The sequence below is a fragment of the Hydractinia symbiolongicarpus genome, chromosome 15 (assembly GCF_029227915.1).
Source record: "Hydractinia symbiolongicarpus strain clone_291-10 chromosome 15, HSymV2.1, whole genome shotgun sequence".
NCBI classification, from domain to species: Eukaryota; Metazoa; Cnidaria; class Hydrozoa; order Anthoathecata; family Hydractiniidae; genus Hydractinia; species Hydractinia symbiolongicarpus.
Window position 1 is genome coordinate 306,029 of NC_079889.1, and position 21,007 is coordinate 327,035.

General features: G+C 34.6%; 1 protein-coding gene and 1 pseudogene across 1 annotated transcript; one reads left to right on the top strand and one right to left on the bottom strand.

The window, feature by feature from the left end:
- The window catches only part of LOC130629068 (insulin-like growth factor-binding protein complex acid labile subunit), a 36,435-nt pseudogene that overhangs the window by 5,393 nt on the left and 10,035 nt on the right, over window positions 1-21,007 (bottom strand).
- LOC130629064 (uncharacterized) lies at window positions 6,090-9,088 on the top strand. Its single transcript, XM_057442161.1, has 2 exons — window positions 6,090-7,254; window positions 8,649-9,088. Exons 1-2 carry the CDS (start codon window positions 7,105-7,107, stop codon window positions 9,081-9,083), a joined length of 585 nt encoding a protein of 194 aa, XP_057298144.1. The 5' UTR covers window positions 6,090-7,104; the 3' UTR covers window positions 9,084-9,088.

The following is a 21,007-nucleotide window of genomic DNA, read 5'->3' on the forward strand; positions in this document are numbered from 1 at the left end:
TAGTTATGACTTTTTTAATGTGACAATTTCGTTGAAATCGAAGTATAAATATGTTTAGCCCATAAATTAATTAACTACAAAGCATCAACATCTCGGAGAAGACTTTCTTTAACGACACAAACTTTCGCGGGCAGAATAATTCAAGAGGGAAAAGATCATAAATGCGGCGTAAACTTTTGCGAAAGACCATGCTCTTTCTCAAATTTTACGAAGAAACGTTCGTGAACAAAATTATTTTTTATTTTTGCGTGAAAAAACTTTCGTGATTTTTTGGTTTTTAAAAAAGATCCAAATAAAAACACCCTACCTTCATCGTGATTCAGACGTTCGGGAGAGAGATGAGAAGCGTTTATGAAACAAACTACAAAAGATCGCAATTTTTGATGCAGTATATTTAAAAACTCGCGAAGTTAAATCAAGTTAAGGTGGTAGTAACCTTTTTTTAGCTGTCTAAATTGCTGAATTATTTACTCAGTGTTTTATTTATACCATTTTTTTACTATTTTTTAAAAATATAGGCCCTAATACATAATAAAAAGATTTTAACTTAACACCAAAATTGCTGAGTATTTAAAAATGTATCATAAACAAGAAAAAAATCGGCTTCTACAAGCTCCAAATTTTTACAATCTCGTTATTTTTCATCAGCTTCTGTTTTCAAATAAATCTTGAGTTAACTCTGTTAAAACGGTGTGCGGATTTTTTTTTTCATTTATATTTGTTTAACAATACCCTTTTGTTTTTTTTCAAAAGATTCTTTGTTAGCATCTCAAGCTGCATCGAACGCTGTTAAAAAAAAATATTCCCAATAAAAAGATTTCTGCACACGATATTATGGCTGCATGGTTCACCAAGTCACCATGTCTGAATATTTTACAGTAAAACGAAAATTCTATCGAAAGTTAAAGCTCGTGCAGTGTAGCATAATGAAGATCGTCTTAAACTCCTAAATAATGCGCCATCTTTGTTGTTAATAACGTTTCTCTTTATTAATTACGTCATTTCTTTCTGTACAACTTCGCAAGCGAGTAGACATAAACTTTATTTGGCAGAACTAATTAATTATGCATGATTTTATTTTAAAGAGGAATTATTGAGGCTGAATATTTTTGGTGAAGGATAATTGTATTTTAGCCAAAAAATCGTGACAAGTGTGTTATAACAGAAAGAATATGGATATTATAGTCTGAAAATAACCTTTCGTAACTAATTATGCAAAAAAAAACTTCTGATTTTTAAAAGGGTTACAGCCACTTTCTCAGTGTTGTTAATAACAACAAGGCTACGAAAATAAATTGCAAAAAAGTGCAAAAATGACGAAGTGAGAAACGAAAAAAACTAGCAGTGGCAGATAAAATGTATAAGAAACTAGCCTGACACTTAACATCAATAACAGCACAACTTTATAACTAACAACGACCATGTCAACAACCAGAATGTTTAAGCTCAAATAAAGCTTCTTTAAACAAGTAAAAAGACAATAATGGGGTCGTGACATGCTACTTATTTGATAACCGCATTGCATTATGCAACAATGGTACCCTTCTTAAACTCAATTTGATAGAGCTGATAAGTGGTCCACCTTTGATCTCAGTGATAGAACTCAGTTAGATTTGAGGGCAAGTCGTTTATTTCAGGTCAAAAAATATGTGTAATGCAAGATTATCCGATCTGAAAAAACAACAACAACATATATTGCCGAGGAGTTGCTACGAATTCGTTAACTATTATATTTCTATATTTTCAATGTTTGCAAAAGTTTATAAATGTTTGCATAGTTTGTACATGTGCGAGCAATCTGGTAGGGCGGAAAAGCATGTCCATTAATGGTGAAATGGTTAAGAATGACCTTTAGGTTTTAAAAATACAACAAGCAAAATGAACTTTAGTTTTTTTACCTAAACCTTTCCCTTTTTAATCCTTTATTACTTATTTTTTGGTCCCATATCTCTTAGAGCCATGGATATTGGCTATTACTTGAAGCTATCCCTAAAAATCTCTATGAAGTCCTTATATCGGGAAACTATATTTCGTTCGGATTCTACTTAGAAGTTGAAACTTACAACACAACTTTATTTCATTAAGGAGAATCATTCTGGACACGTGATTAATTTGATTTTCCAATTTGTTTCGATTTTACTTGAAAATCGGAGATAATCGGATTTTCCGCATTTTTCATGCGAACTATTTAATAACCGGGAAATGTGTTAAATATCTTATATTTAACAATGAAAAACTTCAAAAATGTCAAAATTCGCTCTAGAACTAAAGTAATTGAATTTTACACAGATAGTGGTATTTTGGAGAAAGTTCAAGCATCCGATGACTTCCAAGAAAACATTATGAAATAAGCAAAAAAATTTTTGCTGTCATTTCTTTCATGACGTACTGTAAGTTTACTAAGTTTAAGTCAATTTTGACAAGTCTATCAACAGTTATCGAGGGAAGATGGGGGAGAATCCGCTAGGGTTCCAGCACGAAATCAAAGCATTATACCGCACTCCTTTAAAATCACGTCACCAGATGAGCACAATTTTGTGTGATTTCTTACTAGTGACATAATACTTAAAGAATACATGTGTTATGTTTTACCGACACGCCATTAATTAAAGGAACCCATTTACCTTGTGTGACACGCATGGCGATATTTTCAATTTCCATGTCGCATTCACAAAAAAAGCAATCTTTCTTTTATCTCGAGACAACGTCAACGACTTGTAAGGGTTTGTAAGTAAACAAAGAAACTGATTTTTAATCAAAAACATGAACAATACGATGGCAAATGTTGTTATAAGCCTGCAGAATTTTATTGACCCTAAACCACTTCATGATAGACCTCGAAAACGGCTAAGCCCAATGCGATCGATTTTGTCTTCTGATTGGTCTATAATTTAATTTAAATTATTATGTCCCACGAAGGATTGTATTTAGCTTGATGGCAAAGTGTACGGAGTGTACTTAGACCTACCCGTTATTGTGTAACATTTCGCCAAGCAAAAGTTCACAGCTCTATTTCGGGCGAGAACAGAATTTGGAACTTCTGGATTCAAGTTTCTATTTATTTTTTTCATTTCTTTTAACTAGACCTGTCTTTGAATCGCCGTAGAGGTGCCTGGTTACCTACACATATATTTTACTTTCCTCTCCGTTTTTCTCAGTATAAGTTATTTGAACATCATGCAACTAGTGACTATTTTTTAACCTAACATCTTAGCGTAGCACTTCAGGCTAACTGTAAAAGCATTCTGGCAATGTAACTTACAAAAAAAACACAGAAATTCTGAGACAGTTTAGTGTTTGTATTTAACAATTTTCTACGATGGTTAAATCTCGAATTTTTGCTGTTTGTATTGTACCGAGAAACAGTTAAAAAACATTCAATTCATAGCATACAGCGTGAAATATGTCTAGCTTGGCAGCCTGTATTATTATTATAAACAAACACCCAAATATTGAGTTGGGAATACTAATATTTAGCTACCACAGTCTTAGCGATAAAGGATTTGACGTATTTTTTTTCTCAGATTATCTTTGGTACATTTTGGAAGGCCTTAATTCTAATATCTTTTTAAAACTAAGATTCTCAATAAATTGAGTGATGGTAGTGTATCGGTTAGACCTTGACTAGCATTTTGCCTAAAAATATTTGCTCTGCTTTCTTTTTTTGCCAATGTACAGCCTTTGATCACATTATTTTAATAACAGGGCCAAGATATGTATAAATATACTGATATCTCACTCACTTATAACGAGGAAAATTATTAAAAATACTATAAATGGGAAAAAGTATTAAAAATACTAAAAACAGTGGCAAATGAATTAAAAAAAACAACAACAGTTTGTCGTACCATTTTTCAATTTGCTCATCACAGGTTCATCTTGTCTTATTATCATTGTATTTTTTTGGCCTTTAAAACGCAATATAACAAAAGAACTCATTCATGTGGAAACACTGGGTTTTGGTTTTGATCTAGCATGACTTCAACCTCGTCCCCAGGGTCTTGTGGCCCCTGAGCCATTATTACGGAGTGGCCAACGCCGCTATCAACTTCAGCAACAAGGCAAAATGCCCTGGAAACGAGGTTGGCATGACTTGTTCTATTATTTCGAATGGTATCAAGGTATCAAGATGTGCTTCATTATCGCTCCATATGCTGCCCTAATTGCTAGCTTTTTTTGGATAGGTTCTTGTATTATATTCTTCCCTCCTTCGTGTATTGCTTTGTTGCATGATAGCATCAGAAGAATGTGAATGAAACACGAAATGACTGAATCTCATAGATAGAAGATACAGCACTAACAACTGAAGTAAGCATATTTACGTTCAAAATTAACTTTCCTTTCATAAGTGTTGTTCCCTCCTAAATGAAAACTGACTGGTTTCGATCTTGTACTGTGAAATACAAATCCCTTAGTTAAAAGTACAGAGCAGCTTTGTATTTTTCAGTACAGCATCAAAATAAGTCAGTACCTGATTTGTTACAGCATTGCATCTCATCTGAAAAAATATGCTCTCTTACGTTAGTAAAAAATTGTTTGGTGTTTGCGTTACCATTTTAATAATGACTTTCCAAACCGATTAGTATCGATCTCTATAAGCCCTGTTGAAATAAGTCGTCAACCAATCAAATCATCTGATTTTTTCATACTTCCTGATGAGAAGAAATTGTTTGCGGAAGACTTAAAGGGAGACCTCAAGGAGCTATTTGAGTGTCAATTTGAATTTACAGGAGCTGAAGATAAGGTAAAATTCGTATTAAGAAATTGCGAATGTCCGTCCTTGCTGAAAAAAATGTGGAATTTAAGTCTGCTGATACAAGATAAGTTCACAAATATTAATTCAGAATTCACTTCTTCCCTAACATCACCAAATATCACTTTTAAACTTCTTACCTAAAAGAGAAGCAGTCGAGACACTCCCCCATATCTGAAAAAGCGCTTAATAAAGTGTGATTGCTTGTGATAATTTGTGATATCTCTTCTATTTTTCCTTGCACCCTTGGTTTATTTAACTATTTAGTATCTTCTCCATGGGTAAGTTAGTCCGAAAATTCGTTCATCTAAACATTTAGTAGTCATAGCTTTGTTACCATTTCGTCTACTTAGCTGCAAGGAAATAAATTTTTGTTTAAAACTCCATATTCGCTAAAGATCTCATGAAGTTTGCTATTTTGTCTTTTTTATTGCATCGTATACTTTCATCGGCGCCTTTGCTGTTCTCCGCTGTCTAGCAATCCTATCTCTGTTGGTGGAACAGGGTCCTCGCCAGTAACCACCCTTCAACCATGAGAAATCATTATTATATCGGTTAGCGTCACCTCGAGGTACAACGACATCAAAAACGGGTTGATTTTTATTCAAGTATTTTTAGGATCCAACATTGCACTGTATCTAAAATAGTCCCTTAAGTGTTTACCACAAGTAAGAAATCAAGTTTTTATAAACACTTTTTAAAAATCGTGCGCATGTTTATATACAGAGCCAATCCAGGTTTTTATCCTTAGTTTAGTATATTCACCTCGTTTTGCGGGTTTGGTTGAGTTATCGAGTCGCTTAATCCAGAACTGCTGACTTAGAACATGTAATTAACATAATCTGTGGTTGCAGCCGATTTTGCATTTCAGTGGTTTGTTTCACTTAGATTAATAACCCAAAATTGCCTCGCATATTTAATCTCTTACGTTCAGGTAAGTTGGAATATTCAACCCGGGAAAATACTTGTCCCGATTTTTGTGAAACACCGATTGGGAAAACGTATTTATTTTAACGGGATTTGACATTTTGAGTGATTTAAGCTGGAAATCAGTCAGGCTGTAAATTTGCATGTTCTACGCCTTCTTTTTTGTATCAAGCAACATTTAGTTGAAGAGAATAATTCAAAGGTTGTTTTCACATTTTATAGCTAGTTCCACAACAAATTGTAAGTGGTTTGTACCGAAAAAACACATCTTACTTCCTTTGAAGATAGAAACCACCCATGCGGAAGTTCGATGCAAACGTTTGTTCAAAATTGAAGAGGTAGTTGTTATTATTAGTTTCGACTATTTTTAGTTTCGTCTGGGTTTTTAATTAGATAAGGTGAGTTGAAGGTCAGTTTGGAAAGATACGTGTGCTTTCTAGAATGTTTTGATAATGCCTTTGATGATGTTTTGATGATGTTTTGACGATGTTTTACGAAGCAAAAGATTGGTTTAATATTAGGCAAATTAATTGGTGGATCTCACATAATCAGAAGAAGCAACAAAATGCAATAAAATGTCACCAAAATAGTTCTGTAGTAAATTACTTGTGTCGATAAAATATGGATACAGCTTCAGCTGCTTTAGCGGGTAAATGCAACCACTTCGTAGTTACAAAATAGTTATATCACACCACTTTCGCAACCCTTAGGTCTTGGCCGATGTCGTTTCTCAGCCAATTGGAAAGAGAGGGTAAGGAAGTGGCACACGTGTATGAAAATTAGTGGAGACTCTGTGACTGCCTGGAGAAGCAGGACAATTTCAGTCTTGTCTAGTTGTAAAATATATCGCACACTTGCTCCCAACATTTTTTAAAACAGCAATTAATCGAAAAACATCTTGTTAACAAATTAACCTGCTACCCTTCTTAGATTCAAGGCCAAAGAAGTACAAGTCTGCATGGTTAGTTTTGTTTTTTGTTGCAATGACACTCTTTACAAATTACATGCTTAAACCTTTATTATTTTTTTGGCAGTATTACAGAGCACAGGCTCGTCACCACATAAATCATACTTTGATTTCAGCTGGAATTTATCCCAAAGGTTGACTAAAATTGCTATATTTTGTCTCACATGTTGCTTCATACTACCCACGAGCTGTAAAATGCTTATTTGTTGTAAGAAGCTGACAAAAGATATAGTGTTCTTCACCATCAAACAATGCCATGCTCATAATGGTTTGTTTCTACTTAGTAGATTTTTTGTTGTTGCCAGAAATTGTATTGCCACAGTAATCAACCAGCTGCAACACTATCGTTGCGTCATGTACAGTTGACTAGGACAACTGTGAATCATTGCCATCTTATCCTTGTGTGCCGCCCTTATTATTTAATTATACTGTTTTTACTTCAGCTAAGTTATAGAAAATGTCTCGATGGTTATGCTTTGCTTGCTTAATCATCTGTATGGTTATGGAGGTCAACAGCAAAGGGTTAAATATGGTCATTCAAAATAACCAAGAGGATTGTGTATTTTTGCCCAAAGGCAAAAATGAATTGATCGTGATTACTGCGCAGGTGAGCTACTTTCTTGTTGTGTCAACTTGAAGTAAAAAAATTAAAGGATTTGGTCCTTTTTACTTTAGATTTACGGGACTAGGTCATTTACACTACAGATCTTGTTAACGCGTTTTGTCTCTTAATTTACACTGTTACCCAATCTCGTAAATAGGGACTTCATTGGAGGGAGGGGGATGTGAAGAGAAGCAGGAAGGCAAGCGTGAAGTGCCTCTAACCTTTTGAACTAATCACAACAAAACACATTGTACCGCGCGTAGGGTACCGTATTTTTTTCGTGATAAAGCCAATGTTTTTTTGTTGCAATAGTTAACCACATATTTACTACTTGCTTGTTGGTTGTTAGGTGATCTTCATGAAGTATCAGGGTGATTTATGGGCATTAGGAATAAATAACAGTCTAAAACCCTGGACCTAAAATTTGTGGAATTTGCAAAATAACATCTCCCGGCAAGTACTCTATAGTAGGCAAAACTTTATATTCGGCAGGGGTGTAAGCCAGGTAAACAATATCAAAAACAGGCTAGATTTACTTTTTACAATGTACGCGTTAGAAAACAATCCGCTCCACGGTCCAGAATTGTCTCTAATGTATTTGTGACTAGTTTTCTGGTATACTAACTCCTAGGGCTGCTGTAAACATGCGAACACTGATAAGCGTACCTTAATGTTTCAATTTGCCTATATGCATACAGCATTTTCAATTCCTTGTGATTGCAAACCTAAAAATACGCTCTCCTTGCCACTGATTTATGGCCAGGGTTGTTGACTTAAAGAAGGAATGGCAAACGATGTCCTTAAAAACGCTTGTCATGGCATAACGTTCGTTTTACTATAATGACCTTTTTACATCTTTTTTATACTTCCGAATTTCAAGTATATGTATTTCAGGATAAATTTCTTCCGTCATTTTCTGCTTTCGATGACTTATTTTGTTTGGGATTGTAATTGTGGCTTTCACGAGGTTATTTGCCCTGTCGTTTAATTATTTTTGGGCGTGTATTTTACATGGATGAAAGATTTCCTGTATAAGAAATGTTTTTTTTGCGGAACAACAGTTGGACGTATCTCTGCAACACTGCGCGTTAAACGTCTTATCATATTTTGTAAAAACACTTGTGTATGCTTTTGATTTACTTGGAAAATGATCATATAAAAAAATGAAGCAATTTTATGTTTTGATTAGCAATCACCTTGAATGTCCAATTAAAATGGACAGATGGTTTTATACCCTGAAGGTTTATTATTCTTTTTTGTCATGTATCGAAATAATATGCGCCAAAACATCTAACTGAACCTCATTATTCTGATTACCCTATATATTTTTAACAAAATAATTTTAATAACTTCGTGTCAAGAAATGTTTTGTATTTGAATAAATTGCTCCATCTTAGATATTATCATCAAAAAGAAACTTTGACTTAACAGTACTTAATCCCGACGGTACACAAGTTATAGCTAAGAAGGAGATTTCGAAATGCAATGTGGAGGAAAGAGTGCCAACCGCAGGAAATTATGGTTTTTGCTTTAGAAATAATTATCGAAGTTCGATAGTGGTAGGCTTCGAGTATGATAACTTTAAAGATACAAGCGAAGCGAAGTTTAATAAGAAATTAAAAAGCGAAAAACGTCAGTTCTTCATGTCTGTCTCAAAGAAATACGAAAATCTTGTTCAAAACGAAAACGATACGGTAATTTCACTTGAAGAACTACTTCTCGAGCAAATGAGAGAGACAAGAGAGGAGAATGAAATAACTGGCGGAAGGTATGAGCAAGTTAAGGTAGGTAGTGCGTTCAATAGAAGTTTTAGTGATAACCAGAAAATTTAGCTCTTCCACAGCCAATTGGCAATTTTTGTCAATTTGGTAAAATGCGAGGAAAATTATCATTGTCTCAAGACAATTTAATTTGAAAATAAATATATAGTCAAAAGTTTTAGATCATATAATACCACACTTCGTAATACAAGAGCTACCAACAGAAGTTTGCATACAATTTTGTGTAGACTTTTTGGTAGTCAAACCTATAGGCTGCTAAAAAAGAAAATGAAATCTCTTTGTTAGATTAGTATTTACCTGTGCATAGGTTTGCAGTGCCTGGTATGAAGAGCTACTGTTATATTTAAAATCTTAATTCGCGTTGAGTAAAAATCAGCAATTTTTCACTTGCCGATTTTTACTATCAGGGAGTAATACTTTTAAAACCACAACACGCAAATGTGTTCGATATACCGAATTGTCTAATGCGTACTGTACAAGCTTGTAAAACTTGTGTTCAACATCCAGTTGCTTTCATTTTCAAGTGTTTATATAGAATTTATCATATTTTTCTTTGCCTTTTCGTTAACTTCATTGGTACGTTCTGATGTATGTTTGTAATTTTAGACTTTACTCTTTTTTACTTAAAAGTAGTCTGCCTTTAAATACAGAAGCAGATGGATGATATTCTTTTTTATAAATTTTTGAATACAATACAACAATATAAAAATTCGCAAAACATATTCGCAAAACATATAACATTTTTTTGTTGTGACTGCGACCAGAAATCGTAATTTTAATTATTTCTTTGAGAGTTTAGCTTTGAAATTTTGTAAGAAAATCTATTCTTTACATCTCTTCTGTGCTGAATGGCAATTCACACTTGCCGCTTAAAGCTTGTTTTAAAAAGCTTGTTTTTCTTTTTTAGCATTCATTAGTGTTTTTATCAATACTAGTCGAGCGAATGAAAAGTTATCTGGAGATTCAAAAAAGAACAATGAGACATCACTTCAACTTGCAAGACTCTAACAAAAACTACATCACATATTTCTCACTCCTTATATGTTTCCTCATGTTATTGTCAGGATGCGTCCAAGTTATCGTGCTGAAAGGATTTTTTAACGGCAAACTATCACTTAAGGTCTGGAAGTTCTAGATACTGTTGGTCAATGCTGGTCAAAAAGAACGCTGTGACGTGTATCTTGCTTTTTTGTGAGTTAAAAATAAACTATTGGATTAATTTAATTTTTTAACTCCTCATAACTGTTGTCCCAAATGTAAACGTATTTAATTTGTTACGGGTCATAAATACTTTTAGAAAGTAAGCTCATGCCATTCAAAGTTTTTCCGTGAAATGTGGTCTGTATTTTATTCCTAGGACCAATTATATAACTCTTAAACAATACCTTAGCAAAGACCTAGCAACAAGCACCCATGTAATAACCAATTAAAAATCTAATACAACTTTTTACAACATTCATGCATGCATACCAGCACTTTTTCAAATAACAAAAAGTAAAAAAATAGTGAAAAATTATTTTTTAAAAAAAACCCAAATAAGGGTTAGGAAAAGTCACAAAACAGTCGAAATGGGCACATTAATGTCTCCTGAGGTTCGGCAATATTAACCAACGCAGTAGAGGTAATTATACATTTTTGTCCTCTTTAAGTAAAGTGTATGCTCTTACAATGGCTTATTAATCTAGCTAGTTGAAAAGTTGGCAGACCTCATTTTGATGACAATGTTTTCTCATAGCGTCAAAGAAGAACGTATATAGTGTAGACGATTTGTAAAAGTACAACTTTTTTGTTGCTCTCTAGATATTTTGGACTTTCGTTTTTTCTTTCTAAGTGCTGAAAATTTGCTTGTACTATCTTTAGATCTTTATATATTTTTCTAATTTTTTTTTCTATTTATTTTGTGGCGTTGGTATTGCCGGTTGTTAGGACGCCGTATAAACAAGTAATTACTCAACAGCAAGGCAATAAAAGCATTACTTTATATCATAAATGATGCACAAAATTATAGTGACGTGGAATCCATAATAAATATTTTAAATACTTTGAGGATTTAGAAAATAACAAAGCAGCCGCTGGCCTAGAATTAATATTAAACTTGCCATGATCATGTCTAAGTCCATTTTCAAAAACATATGTAAAAATTGGATTGGGTAAGATTTGATTTCTGAAATTTACTGTTGTTAGCAAGGAAATTTGAGAATTGCTCTAAAGTTCTTGACGGATATACAATGAGAGCTTTCGTTGTCCGTAACATTAGTGTCCCAAAAGTTATAAAAGAAGTTACGCGATAGTTCACAGCTTTTTTTTCTGTGTTACACACGGCGGAGACGGGATACCGACTTGTTATAGAATATTTCTAATGATTAGTTTTTTCTTACTATTGGGGTGAAAGCGTCATCTACGATGAACGTAGAACAGATCTTCCACCGTCAGGGTTTTCCCAGTTGAAGAGAAAGCAAATGCACTTCAATTTTGCTCCCGGATAACATTTGGCTTTCAACCCAGTTGGCTGTTATTACTGTTCACCATATACAGAGTTAACACTGAAATTATGACTCACATATTTTGTACCTCATTCTGTCCTAGTGCACAGAATACCTACATGTAACAGAGAAATAGTTTGTTTATTATTCTTAAACAGTGCCTATTGTTTTGTTGTGAGTAATAAGACACAAGAATAACAATCTTGTAGCTTAAGCTGCTTTTAAAAATATAGCACTAACACTTTAACATTTCTTCCCTAATAGTAAAGAGACTACGTTAAATGTATTGAATATTTTCTGTCTTTGCATTTCACGCGTTTAAATATAGTCTAGATTACAATTGGTCCAAAATCGGTCCAAAATTGTTCAGACGTTTAATACCTGAAATTAATTAAGTGGAATTTTTTTCACTGCTGGTGAATTAGAAATAATGTGATTCGCCTTGTTTTTTAAAGGGCCTGCAAAACGACTGTTGGTTTTCGACTTTAGTGATTTACACAAACATAGCATTTTTTTAACAAATACAGCTCCTCGTGTTGTCTCTGTTCCCTCGTCAAAACAAACTTTCGATTGACTGATATCTAATACATTTTACAGACCGTAGCTTATTTTACCGCCCAAAACAATACCGAAAGAAAGTAGCAAATTCGTCATAAAAATTAATTATTCATAAACAGGTTGTCTAGACGTCTATATGGTTCTAAAGTGTGTATAATTTCTTTCACCTTAACCGCTTATTACACACCATTCTTCTTACCCCCTTTAATAATACCTCCTCATAGAATAATCTTGTTTTAAGAGGGATTAAAAATAAAAATAAAAAGCCTTTGCAATTGCAAAGACATTGGACGCAGAATTTAATTGCAGAACCATTTCAAATCAAACACTCTGCACTGTATGCAAAAATATACTATTCATCATCCTTTGTGAAAATCCACACGTTCAATCGTTGTACATATGACGGTCCTCAGATTTCCACTCGGGTATTGCTATTTCGTGTGGGGCGAAATTTGGACATACAAATTGCAAAAAATTTAAAAAAATTATAAACCACCACAACAAAATAAGCGACATATGGTTACACTGTCTTAGTAAAGTAAAAAACTTAAAAAACTTAGATCTTGGAGGAAATTTAATTCAACGGTTACATAAAAACAGTTTGAACCATATGGTGCAATTGAAACGATTGAGGTTACAGAAAAATCTCATCTTTGAAATCGGAGAAAACACGTTTACAAATCTCACCAATTTAACTGATCTCGATTTGAGTGGCAATAAGTTAAAAATGTTAGAAAGAACTTCATTTTATGGTCTGGATAAGTTGGAATGGTTGAATCTAGCTCACAACTACATACGTTGGATAGATGATAAAGCATTTCAACCTTGCAAATATCTGACCACTTTAAAACTTGATAATAATCAATTGGAAGATTTTAAAATGTCATCCGATTTTCATAAGTTAAACAACCTTTTCCTAAGGTCTAACCGCTTCAAAAGTATCAAGTCATTGGATTTCAGTCGGATGTCAAAGATAACAAAGTTGTTCCTTGCTGATAATACATTACAGAATATTTCAAATAGAACATTCAAATTTCTTACAGACCTTCAAACGCTAAATCTAACAAACTCTTCTTTGACAAGTTTAGAAGATGGGAGTTTTGAAACACTCAAAGGATTAACTTACCTATATCTTGAACATAATAATTTAACAACGATTACCAATGCGATGCTTGTAGGACCAAAAGAGATTGGAAGTCTATATTTAGGATATAATCTTATTACAGCTATCAACGGTAAAGAATTTAAAGGAATGATTATTTCTATTTTGGAACTACGAAACAATCAATTGAAGACTTTGGAGCAGGATGTATTTCATGGATTACAGGGTCTAATCATCCTATCTATTTCAGGAAGTTGTTTAACTGTTCACTGGGTTGCCAATAAATTCATCGCATATGAGGTGGGCAAATGTAACCTGCTGGATACACCAACATGGCATCTTGTGATAGATGCTTGGATGTCTGCCACAAAGACAAACACACCATGAAGCTCCACAATAATGTGAATATACATATGATGAATTGCGAGACGAAGAAAAACTCAAGTAAATGCGATTTATTTAAGAAAGAAGCTGTTAAATGCTTGTGTAAGAAAAGATATCATGGTCCCTCCTGCGATGCAATACATTCCACGAAGCGTCCGTATGTTATAGCCTCCGTTGTAATTGCCGTAGTTGCTGTTTTGTTAATTGTAGGTTGCTGCTACTATCGGAAAAAACAGAAAGACAAGGTCAGATTCTCCAACATTCCTTATATCATGGAGGTAGAAATAAATATTAAAGGTTTTCTCGGAATCTTCTTTAACCCTATTCTGAAGCCCCTTTTAGATTTTTTAAATAACAGTCTATCTGACCATGCTATAGAAATTTGAGAGTAACGGCTTTGAAAAACCATTAAAATAACGCGAAACAGGATTTATATTGTAGTTGCTAAAAATGTTAAACTTTAACTACAGGTTTTAAATTAACTAGTTACTTTTTTAACGCCCTTGATATTTATGTTACATGTTAATAAGAGGTATTCAATTAACGCAAATTTTTCAAATTCACGTAAATTTTGTACTTCGTTAATTACCTGAAATAAGGTATATCTCAAAATGGCCGTGTTGGGAGTGTAAATAAAAAGGATGTTCTCAATTGCTGTTGGCTACCGCAAATTCGACCCTCCTTCACAATATATTGTCCAGAATTGTAACAAAGCAGTGTTACTTGTTAAGTTACTTTTTTTAGTTTTGTGATTGTCACAGAACTAAAAGATTATCATTAGCATTATTATTACTTCAACTAAATTTAGTAGCACCGGTAGACATAGAATGAACGTATTTTGTCTGTCTCTGCGCGGACCCCCACTGAGCTAGAAACTCGTGTTACGGAAACACGAATATCAAATGCCTTATATTTTTATCCACTTTGTTGCGACAGGTAAATTTAAAGGCCGGGCGGACCAGTGGATTTTTCCGACTATTTATATATGTTTCTCTTTATTAAAAGCCGTCGTCTTTCTGTTTGTCTGTCTGTTAGAAACACGAAAAGCCATATATAAAGGACGGGCAACCTCGTGGATTCTTTCACGGGCCACCGACTAGTCTTTTGAATAAAAGCCGTATTTTGTGCGTTCAAACTGGTTGCGCGCAACCTTTTTCGGAAATTCCGGCAAAATCCAGCAGAATCCGATTTTTACGAACAAAGGAGTATGAAACAATCTGAGCTACGGCCATTTTTAAAGCTGCGGCGTTGAAGTTAATAAGTCTGTTTTTCTTTACTTTTTTCTCTTCTAAATACATTACACCTATATTTATTTATTTTCTGTATGTTTTCACATGTTAAAATGAAAATATCATCACGTTTTCTAGCCATATATAAATCTTAAACAAATCGATTTTATGAATTTGGCTACAAACGTAGATTTTAAAGCAGCTGAAGAAGCAAACTAGCCTTATTTACTCTTATTCTTTTAAAGTTTGGTATATCATTATTTATTTTTATGTTGGGGTTGTGGCTTTTCAACTACCTATGGCTGAAGAGTGAAAGTAGCAAACGCAGTTTAGCTGGCTACAACAAAATTCTTAATCAATAATTCTTATACTAAAGGCAGTTAGCTACACCTTTTATTACTTTCATAAAAACTTATTTTGAAACAAAAATTGCTGCGTTGTTGTTTTAGCTAAATAGGATAACAGGCTTTTTACTGTTCTTCTACGTAATAGATATTCTTTTATGACGAAATTGATTATTATGGACGCTCATGAGAAGGTTATGCATCATGATATTAAGACAACATTGTATACGTTCTGCGTTTTGGATTATTAAAGGTCGAAAATTGGTCAAAGACATGTTACGGAAGTGTGTTATTTGCAAACGTTGCCATGGAAGAACATTGTTACCCCCTCCTCATACGGACTCACCAGAAATTAAAGTGGATTATTTATCGAACGCTTTCTAAGCAGTTGGTTTAGACTACGCCGGACCTTTATTTGCAAAACAACTGTATTGTAGGGACAGCTCTAAGGTTTACATTTTATTGATTACGTGTCACAAAGTAAAATACATCGGAAATTAACTTTGCCTGCCTCACCATGGTGGGGAGTATTTTACGAAAGATTGGTCAAAATAGTGAAAAATTCTCTATTCAAATGTAGATCTATGTTAGCATTAGAAGAATTAGAAACAACATTATGTGAAATTAAAGGAGTCATGAACAGTCGACAACTTATGTGTAGTAATGAAGATGATCTAGGTATACCTTGACACCGTCCTGTTTAAAATATGGTCGTGACATTTCGAAAGGCAAAAGAGTCATTAAAACAACTGTTGTTATACCTACATCATCGACTCGTGATTGTTCAAGACCAGTAAAGCGTATAACCTATTTGTTATCTCATCACGTTTAAAAAAATTATTTGAACGAACTGAAAGAATTTCATCTGTATCGACATACGAAAACCAGCGCAGTTAATAAACTTGCAGTGGAAGATGTTGCTCTCATAAAGGATAATAACCCAATTTCTCATGGTTGTAGAGAGAAGGACGAGTAGAAGAGTTAGTCGTTGGTAAATATGAGAACGTGCGTGGTGCAAAATTAGTCGTTTTATGCAAGCAATGGAAGTTAGTTACGTGTTACCGTTCGTTACAAAAATTAGTACCATTTGAGACTGTTGAGAATGTTGAAGAACTTTCCAGGCCTGAGCTTATTGACCATGCGCACACTAAAGATAGAACACCAATCAGACAAGCTGCCATTGAAGGTGTACAATTTTGGTGTATTAGAGAGACATACAGTTAATTTGGTTGATTTACCTGGTGTAAATTAAGCATGGGATGATATGAAAAATCAAAGACTAATGTTGTTGTCACGTGACATGTTGGTCATGTGATTTTTTTGTATTATATTCTGTATGTATTTTTTTGTTCAGTATGTAAATATTGATTGCATAGCAGAAGCACGTGTCTCCTCAGTTTCAAGTTTTTACAGATTTTCACAATTTCTTTAAAGTATGTAATATTCGCCATGCGACGGCCAAGCCGAACGTTTTATGACAATATTGGGAAAAACAATACGACACTCATTGGATGCAAGAAAAACTGGAAGGAATCTTTACAGAACATGTTGCTTTAATATCGAAACTGTATGCATCCAGCTAGATCAAGGCACCTTCAGTATTATTTCTCGGACGCGCAATAAACACTGGTATTCCATCACACCAGCCAGTAATAGCATACCATAATAATAGTGTAAAACCGCACTTCGAAAATTACTGCAAGGCTGCAAAAGAATACACTGACTGTTTTTGTGAAAATTTGCCTTTAAATGAAATTGGCGCAACTTTTTTGCGAAAAGGGGACGGAAAGATTATAAATTCCAGTCGAATTATATGGAAGACACGTTTACGGTCATCAACGCAGCTGGAAACCTCGCAACTGTACAAAATCATCGGACAAATCAAACTTATTGACGACACATTAGCTTTATGAAATTTGTAAAAGGCCTACAAAAGGACTTACATGAAACGATACAAGACGTTTCCAAAAAGACAAACAAGAAATACTCACTAAGAAATAGACCAAAAAAATGAACAGACATTTAGAGTGGAAGTAGGGGGGGGGAGATGTTGTGTATGTAGTGTAGATCGTTTTTTTTCCAGTAAAATATACTTATGTTTGTATATATATTAGGTATCAGGCCTTGATTTATAAAGGGTTGAAAATACATACTTCATATCACTGCTTTCATATAACGTGGAAGCTTCATATCACTTCTTTCCTATAAAGTGGGATCTTCATATCACTTCTTTCAACTGACGTAACAATTTAAAGGTACTTTTACTCCCTCCTCTATCCTTTTCTACTCTTAAAAAGTCTTTTTGGAAATTTTTTCAATATATTGTTTATGCTGAACCTTTGTTTGAAAAAACGTCTTTTGTAAGTTTCTCTTTGTACAGGGGGATAGTCCCTTATTATAAGTCCCTTAATATAATCAAGTATCAGTACCCCAATAGGTTAGCAAACAATCTTATTAAGTTTTGTAGCAATGCGATATCTTCTTCGTCACTTTACAGAGCCCCAAAAATCCCGGCACGAATAGGGTGAAGTAAGAGATGTTTGATTTCTTGACTCAAGTAATATTGTTTGAATATTGACGCGCAAAAATTTAAAAAGATTTGTATTGGTAGTACTACATCGAATTTTAGAGACAGCTTTAACACACAAAAAAGAATCGGGATCCGTATCGATTAAAACAGTCTTAAAATCAGCATTTTTCTAGAAGTGTAATTTAGTTAGATACAGATCGAAGAATCGAAGCCCTGGGTGTTCGAACGATCAAGTTCCAAATTCTCCTTTTATAGGAACTTTCTTCAACCAATCAAAATCTGGCACCAACACATCGCTGTTGAGCAAAAGTTGTACGGAAAATGTACTGAATATGTACTGGATATGCACTGAATATGGATTTTGATAAACATTGCGTTTAAAAACTATGCTCACTCATTTAGAAGTTAAAACTGATTAATTTTTTTTAAACCTAGTCAGAAGACCCAGCGTACTTTTTCTTACCACCAGGAAATCGGAGTAGTTAAGGTGGGAAAAATTACGCTAGGTCGCAAACGATTTTTCTGCGGCCAAAATCTGGCCGCGCTTTTTGATTGGCTAATTCTATTGTTCTCTGCTCACGTGATTATTATCAGAGAAAGCCCTTTTCATTCCAAATATTCCAGCGAGTGGCTTCACTCACTCTAACAAACAATAGTATTCTACAAAGTTTTTACCAGAGTCAGATTTGGCCAGGCTTGGTAAACAACTCACAGATAAATTAAATTGGCCTCCGAAGTGATTAGTCACATTGTTCAATTTAAACTCGGGGGTTTCCGCTGAGTCATTCCTTCGCGTCTAAGCTTTTGTTTGAGAGAAACTCATTTTATCAACTCGAAGAAGAAAGCTTAGTTAACTAGGCTATTTTAAACCTTACAAGAAGACTTTCTCTATTGCTTCAAAGTTCGATTTTTATGGGTGTTAAAAAAGGCACATTTAGATTAAAAAATTCCAGGAAAGTTGCGAAATCTTTACATTGCATTTACCATTTTAAGATTTGCTCAAACGAATGGTAAAACGCCTTTCATATTAGAAAATCCATGAAAAGCTAAAAATTCGAAATCTTATAACTAGCAAGTGCTTTTTATTTTTTAAACTCTTCTACAACACTTTTCTACAGCAACCTTTCTGTATGAACAATAAAAATATTAACAAAATAAGAACAAAGACTGAAATAGTACTGATTATGTTAAAGCTAAGGCGCCACGAGGAACATTTTCATGCGCGTGCTATGCAACATTGCTGCATAGCACGCGCATAAAAAAAATTACTCGTGTCCCATGCCTATTTTTCACTGCAATGCAGCAAAAAAATGTTGCATGGAGCAAACATTTTGCTCCACAACTTCGAGGACAAAATAGATCTGAATCTATTTTGCTCCCGTGCTCCGGGGACAAAATGTGCTGAAAAATTTGTTGTGGAGCAAATGTTGCACGTGTCCCCACCTTCTGCAACAAATATTTTACAAAATTATTTGAGGCATTATTTTATTGACCAATCAAATCACAGAAAGATATAAACAAGTTTTTTTCTTGAGAAGTTGAACTGCAAGTGAAGAGTAGCTAGTGAGAAAATAGCGAAAATGGCGGATGAAAAGAAAAAACTATCAGACGAGGAGAAAGTTACTTTAATAAACTTTTATAAAGCGAACCCAACGTTATGGGACAGTGGGAATATATATTACAAAAATAAAGACAAAAAAGAAGCTGCGAAAATAGACCTTGTCACTGAATTTGAGGGGGCGTATAGCTGTGATTTTCTAGAAAAAGCATTCCATTCTCTTCGTTCATCGATGCTCCGTGAAGTTAAACGTAATGCTGGAAGCGAAGTTCCATCGAAAAAGTGGAAGTTTTATGAACAAATGGAGTTTATCGTAAGTGATCTTACAAAAGAAAAGAAAAAAGCGCAACTTTCGTCCGACGAGTTGGAAGAATTGATTGATTTTTATCGTGAAAATCCCGCGCTTTGGAACCACACTCTACAAGATTATAGAGACAGAGTGTTGCGCGAAGCTCTGATGGTCAAACTGAGTGAGCGTTTTGATGGGAAGTATACCGTAAACGAGCTCAAAACGTCATGGCATAACGCATTGACAAAGTATAGAAGTGAGCGCAATAGGGAGATTGGATCAAGATCCTCTGGTGCAGGTGTAAACGAAGCATATTTTTCTACCTGGGACCATTATAATCAAATGGATTTCGTTGAGATTACTTGCGATATGGATGAGACCGTCGATACAATGAACGAGGATGAACCACGTACCCCTGCTCCTAAAAAACGACGGGAGAAGAAGATGACGGAGGAGCAGTGTGCCAAAGCCGAACTGTGGAAAGCGTTGACAACTTCCATCACACAAAGGGCTGATCACCATGAAATCCGGCCGCAACAAGCTTCTACATATGGATGCGAAGCGCAATCTGCTGTCGAAAAACGTGCCCAAATTTTTGGAAGTACAGTGGCCGACAGTTTGGTCCAGTGCGAACTAAAAGATTGGCCAAGGTTGAAGAAAAAAATCATGGATATTTTTTTCGAGTATGAAGAGCAGAAACAACACCAATCTATGCCTACCAACCATCATGCTCGTATGTTCGCAGCTTCAACGTTTACTCCATACACCCCATCATATCCCATGGCAAATACATATACTGGTATGCTGCAATCGCCACCTCTACCTTCTCAAAATCAGCCGTATTCACCCGCAAATTCATCCTGTTCGAACGATACGTTTTGATACGTTACGTTATGGTTGGCAGACATTTTCTGGAGTAAAATAAATCAGAAAAATATATTAAACGTTCAGTAAATCTTATCATTTTTTATTTATCCTCGCAAAAAATAAAATTAAATGTCAACTCTAGCGCAATGCCACTGCCAGCGTACAGCACCTTCCATTACGAAATACTCCGTGAACTCGTCTCTTATTGCTTTGGCTTGATTACTAGATCGATTGCCGTAAATGTCATTGGACAGTGAAAACCATGTGCCAGTAGGAGTATCTTCTCTCCAAGCACCTTCGATAATTTCACCACGCTCATTCTCTCGGTCGACAAGACCAATTGGTAGCTCAATTTTGCCCACAGAACTTTTGCTCCTCTGCCAGTTATGCAATGCCACTGTTGCCATTGTGATGGTAGAAACCTTTTCTGGTTCTAAGTTTATAGGTCGACGAAAAATGCGCCACCGATTTGCCAATATCCCAAATCCGTTTTCAGAAATTCTTCTCTTTCGTGACAGTCGATAATTGAAGATGCGTTTGTTTACTGTCAGATTTTTTTGTGGATAAGGCTTCATCAGGTAATTCTTAAGAGGAAACGCATCATCTCCTGTTATCACATACGGCACTTTGT

Coding starts and splice junctions, on each gene's coding strand:
- LOC130629064 (XM_057442161.1), top strand. CDS start 7,105: ATGTCTCGATGGTTATGCTTTGCTTGCTTAATCATCTGTATGGTTATG. Junction 7,255..8,648: donor TGATCGTGATTACTGCGCAG/GTGAGCTACTTT, acceptor GCTCCATCTTAG/ATATTATCATCAAAAAGAAA.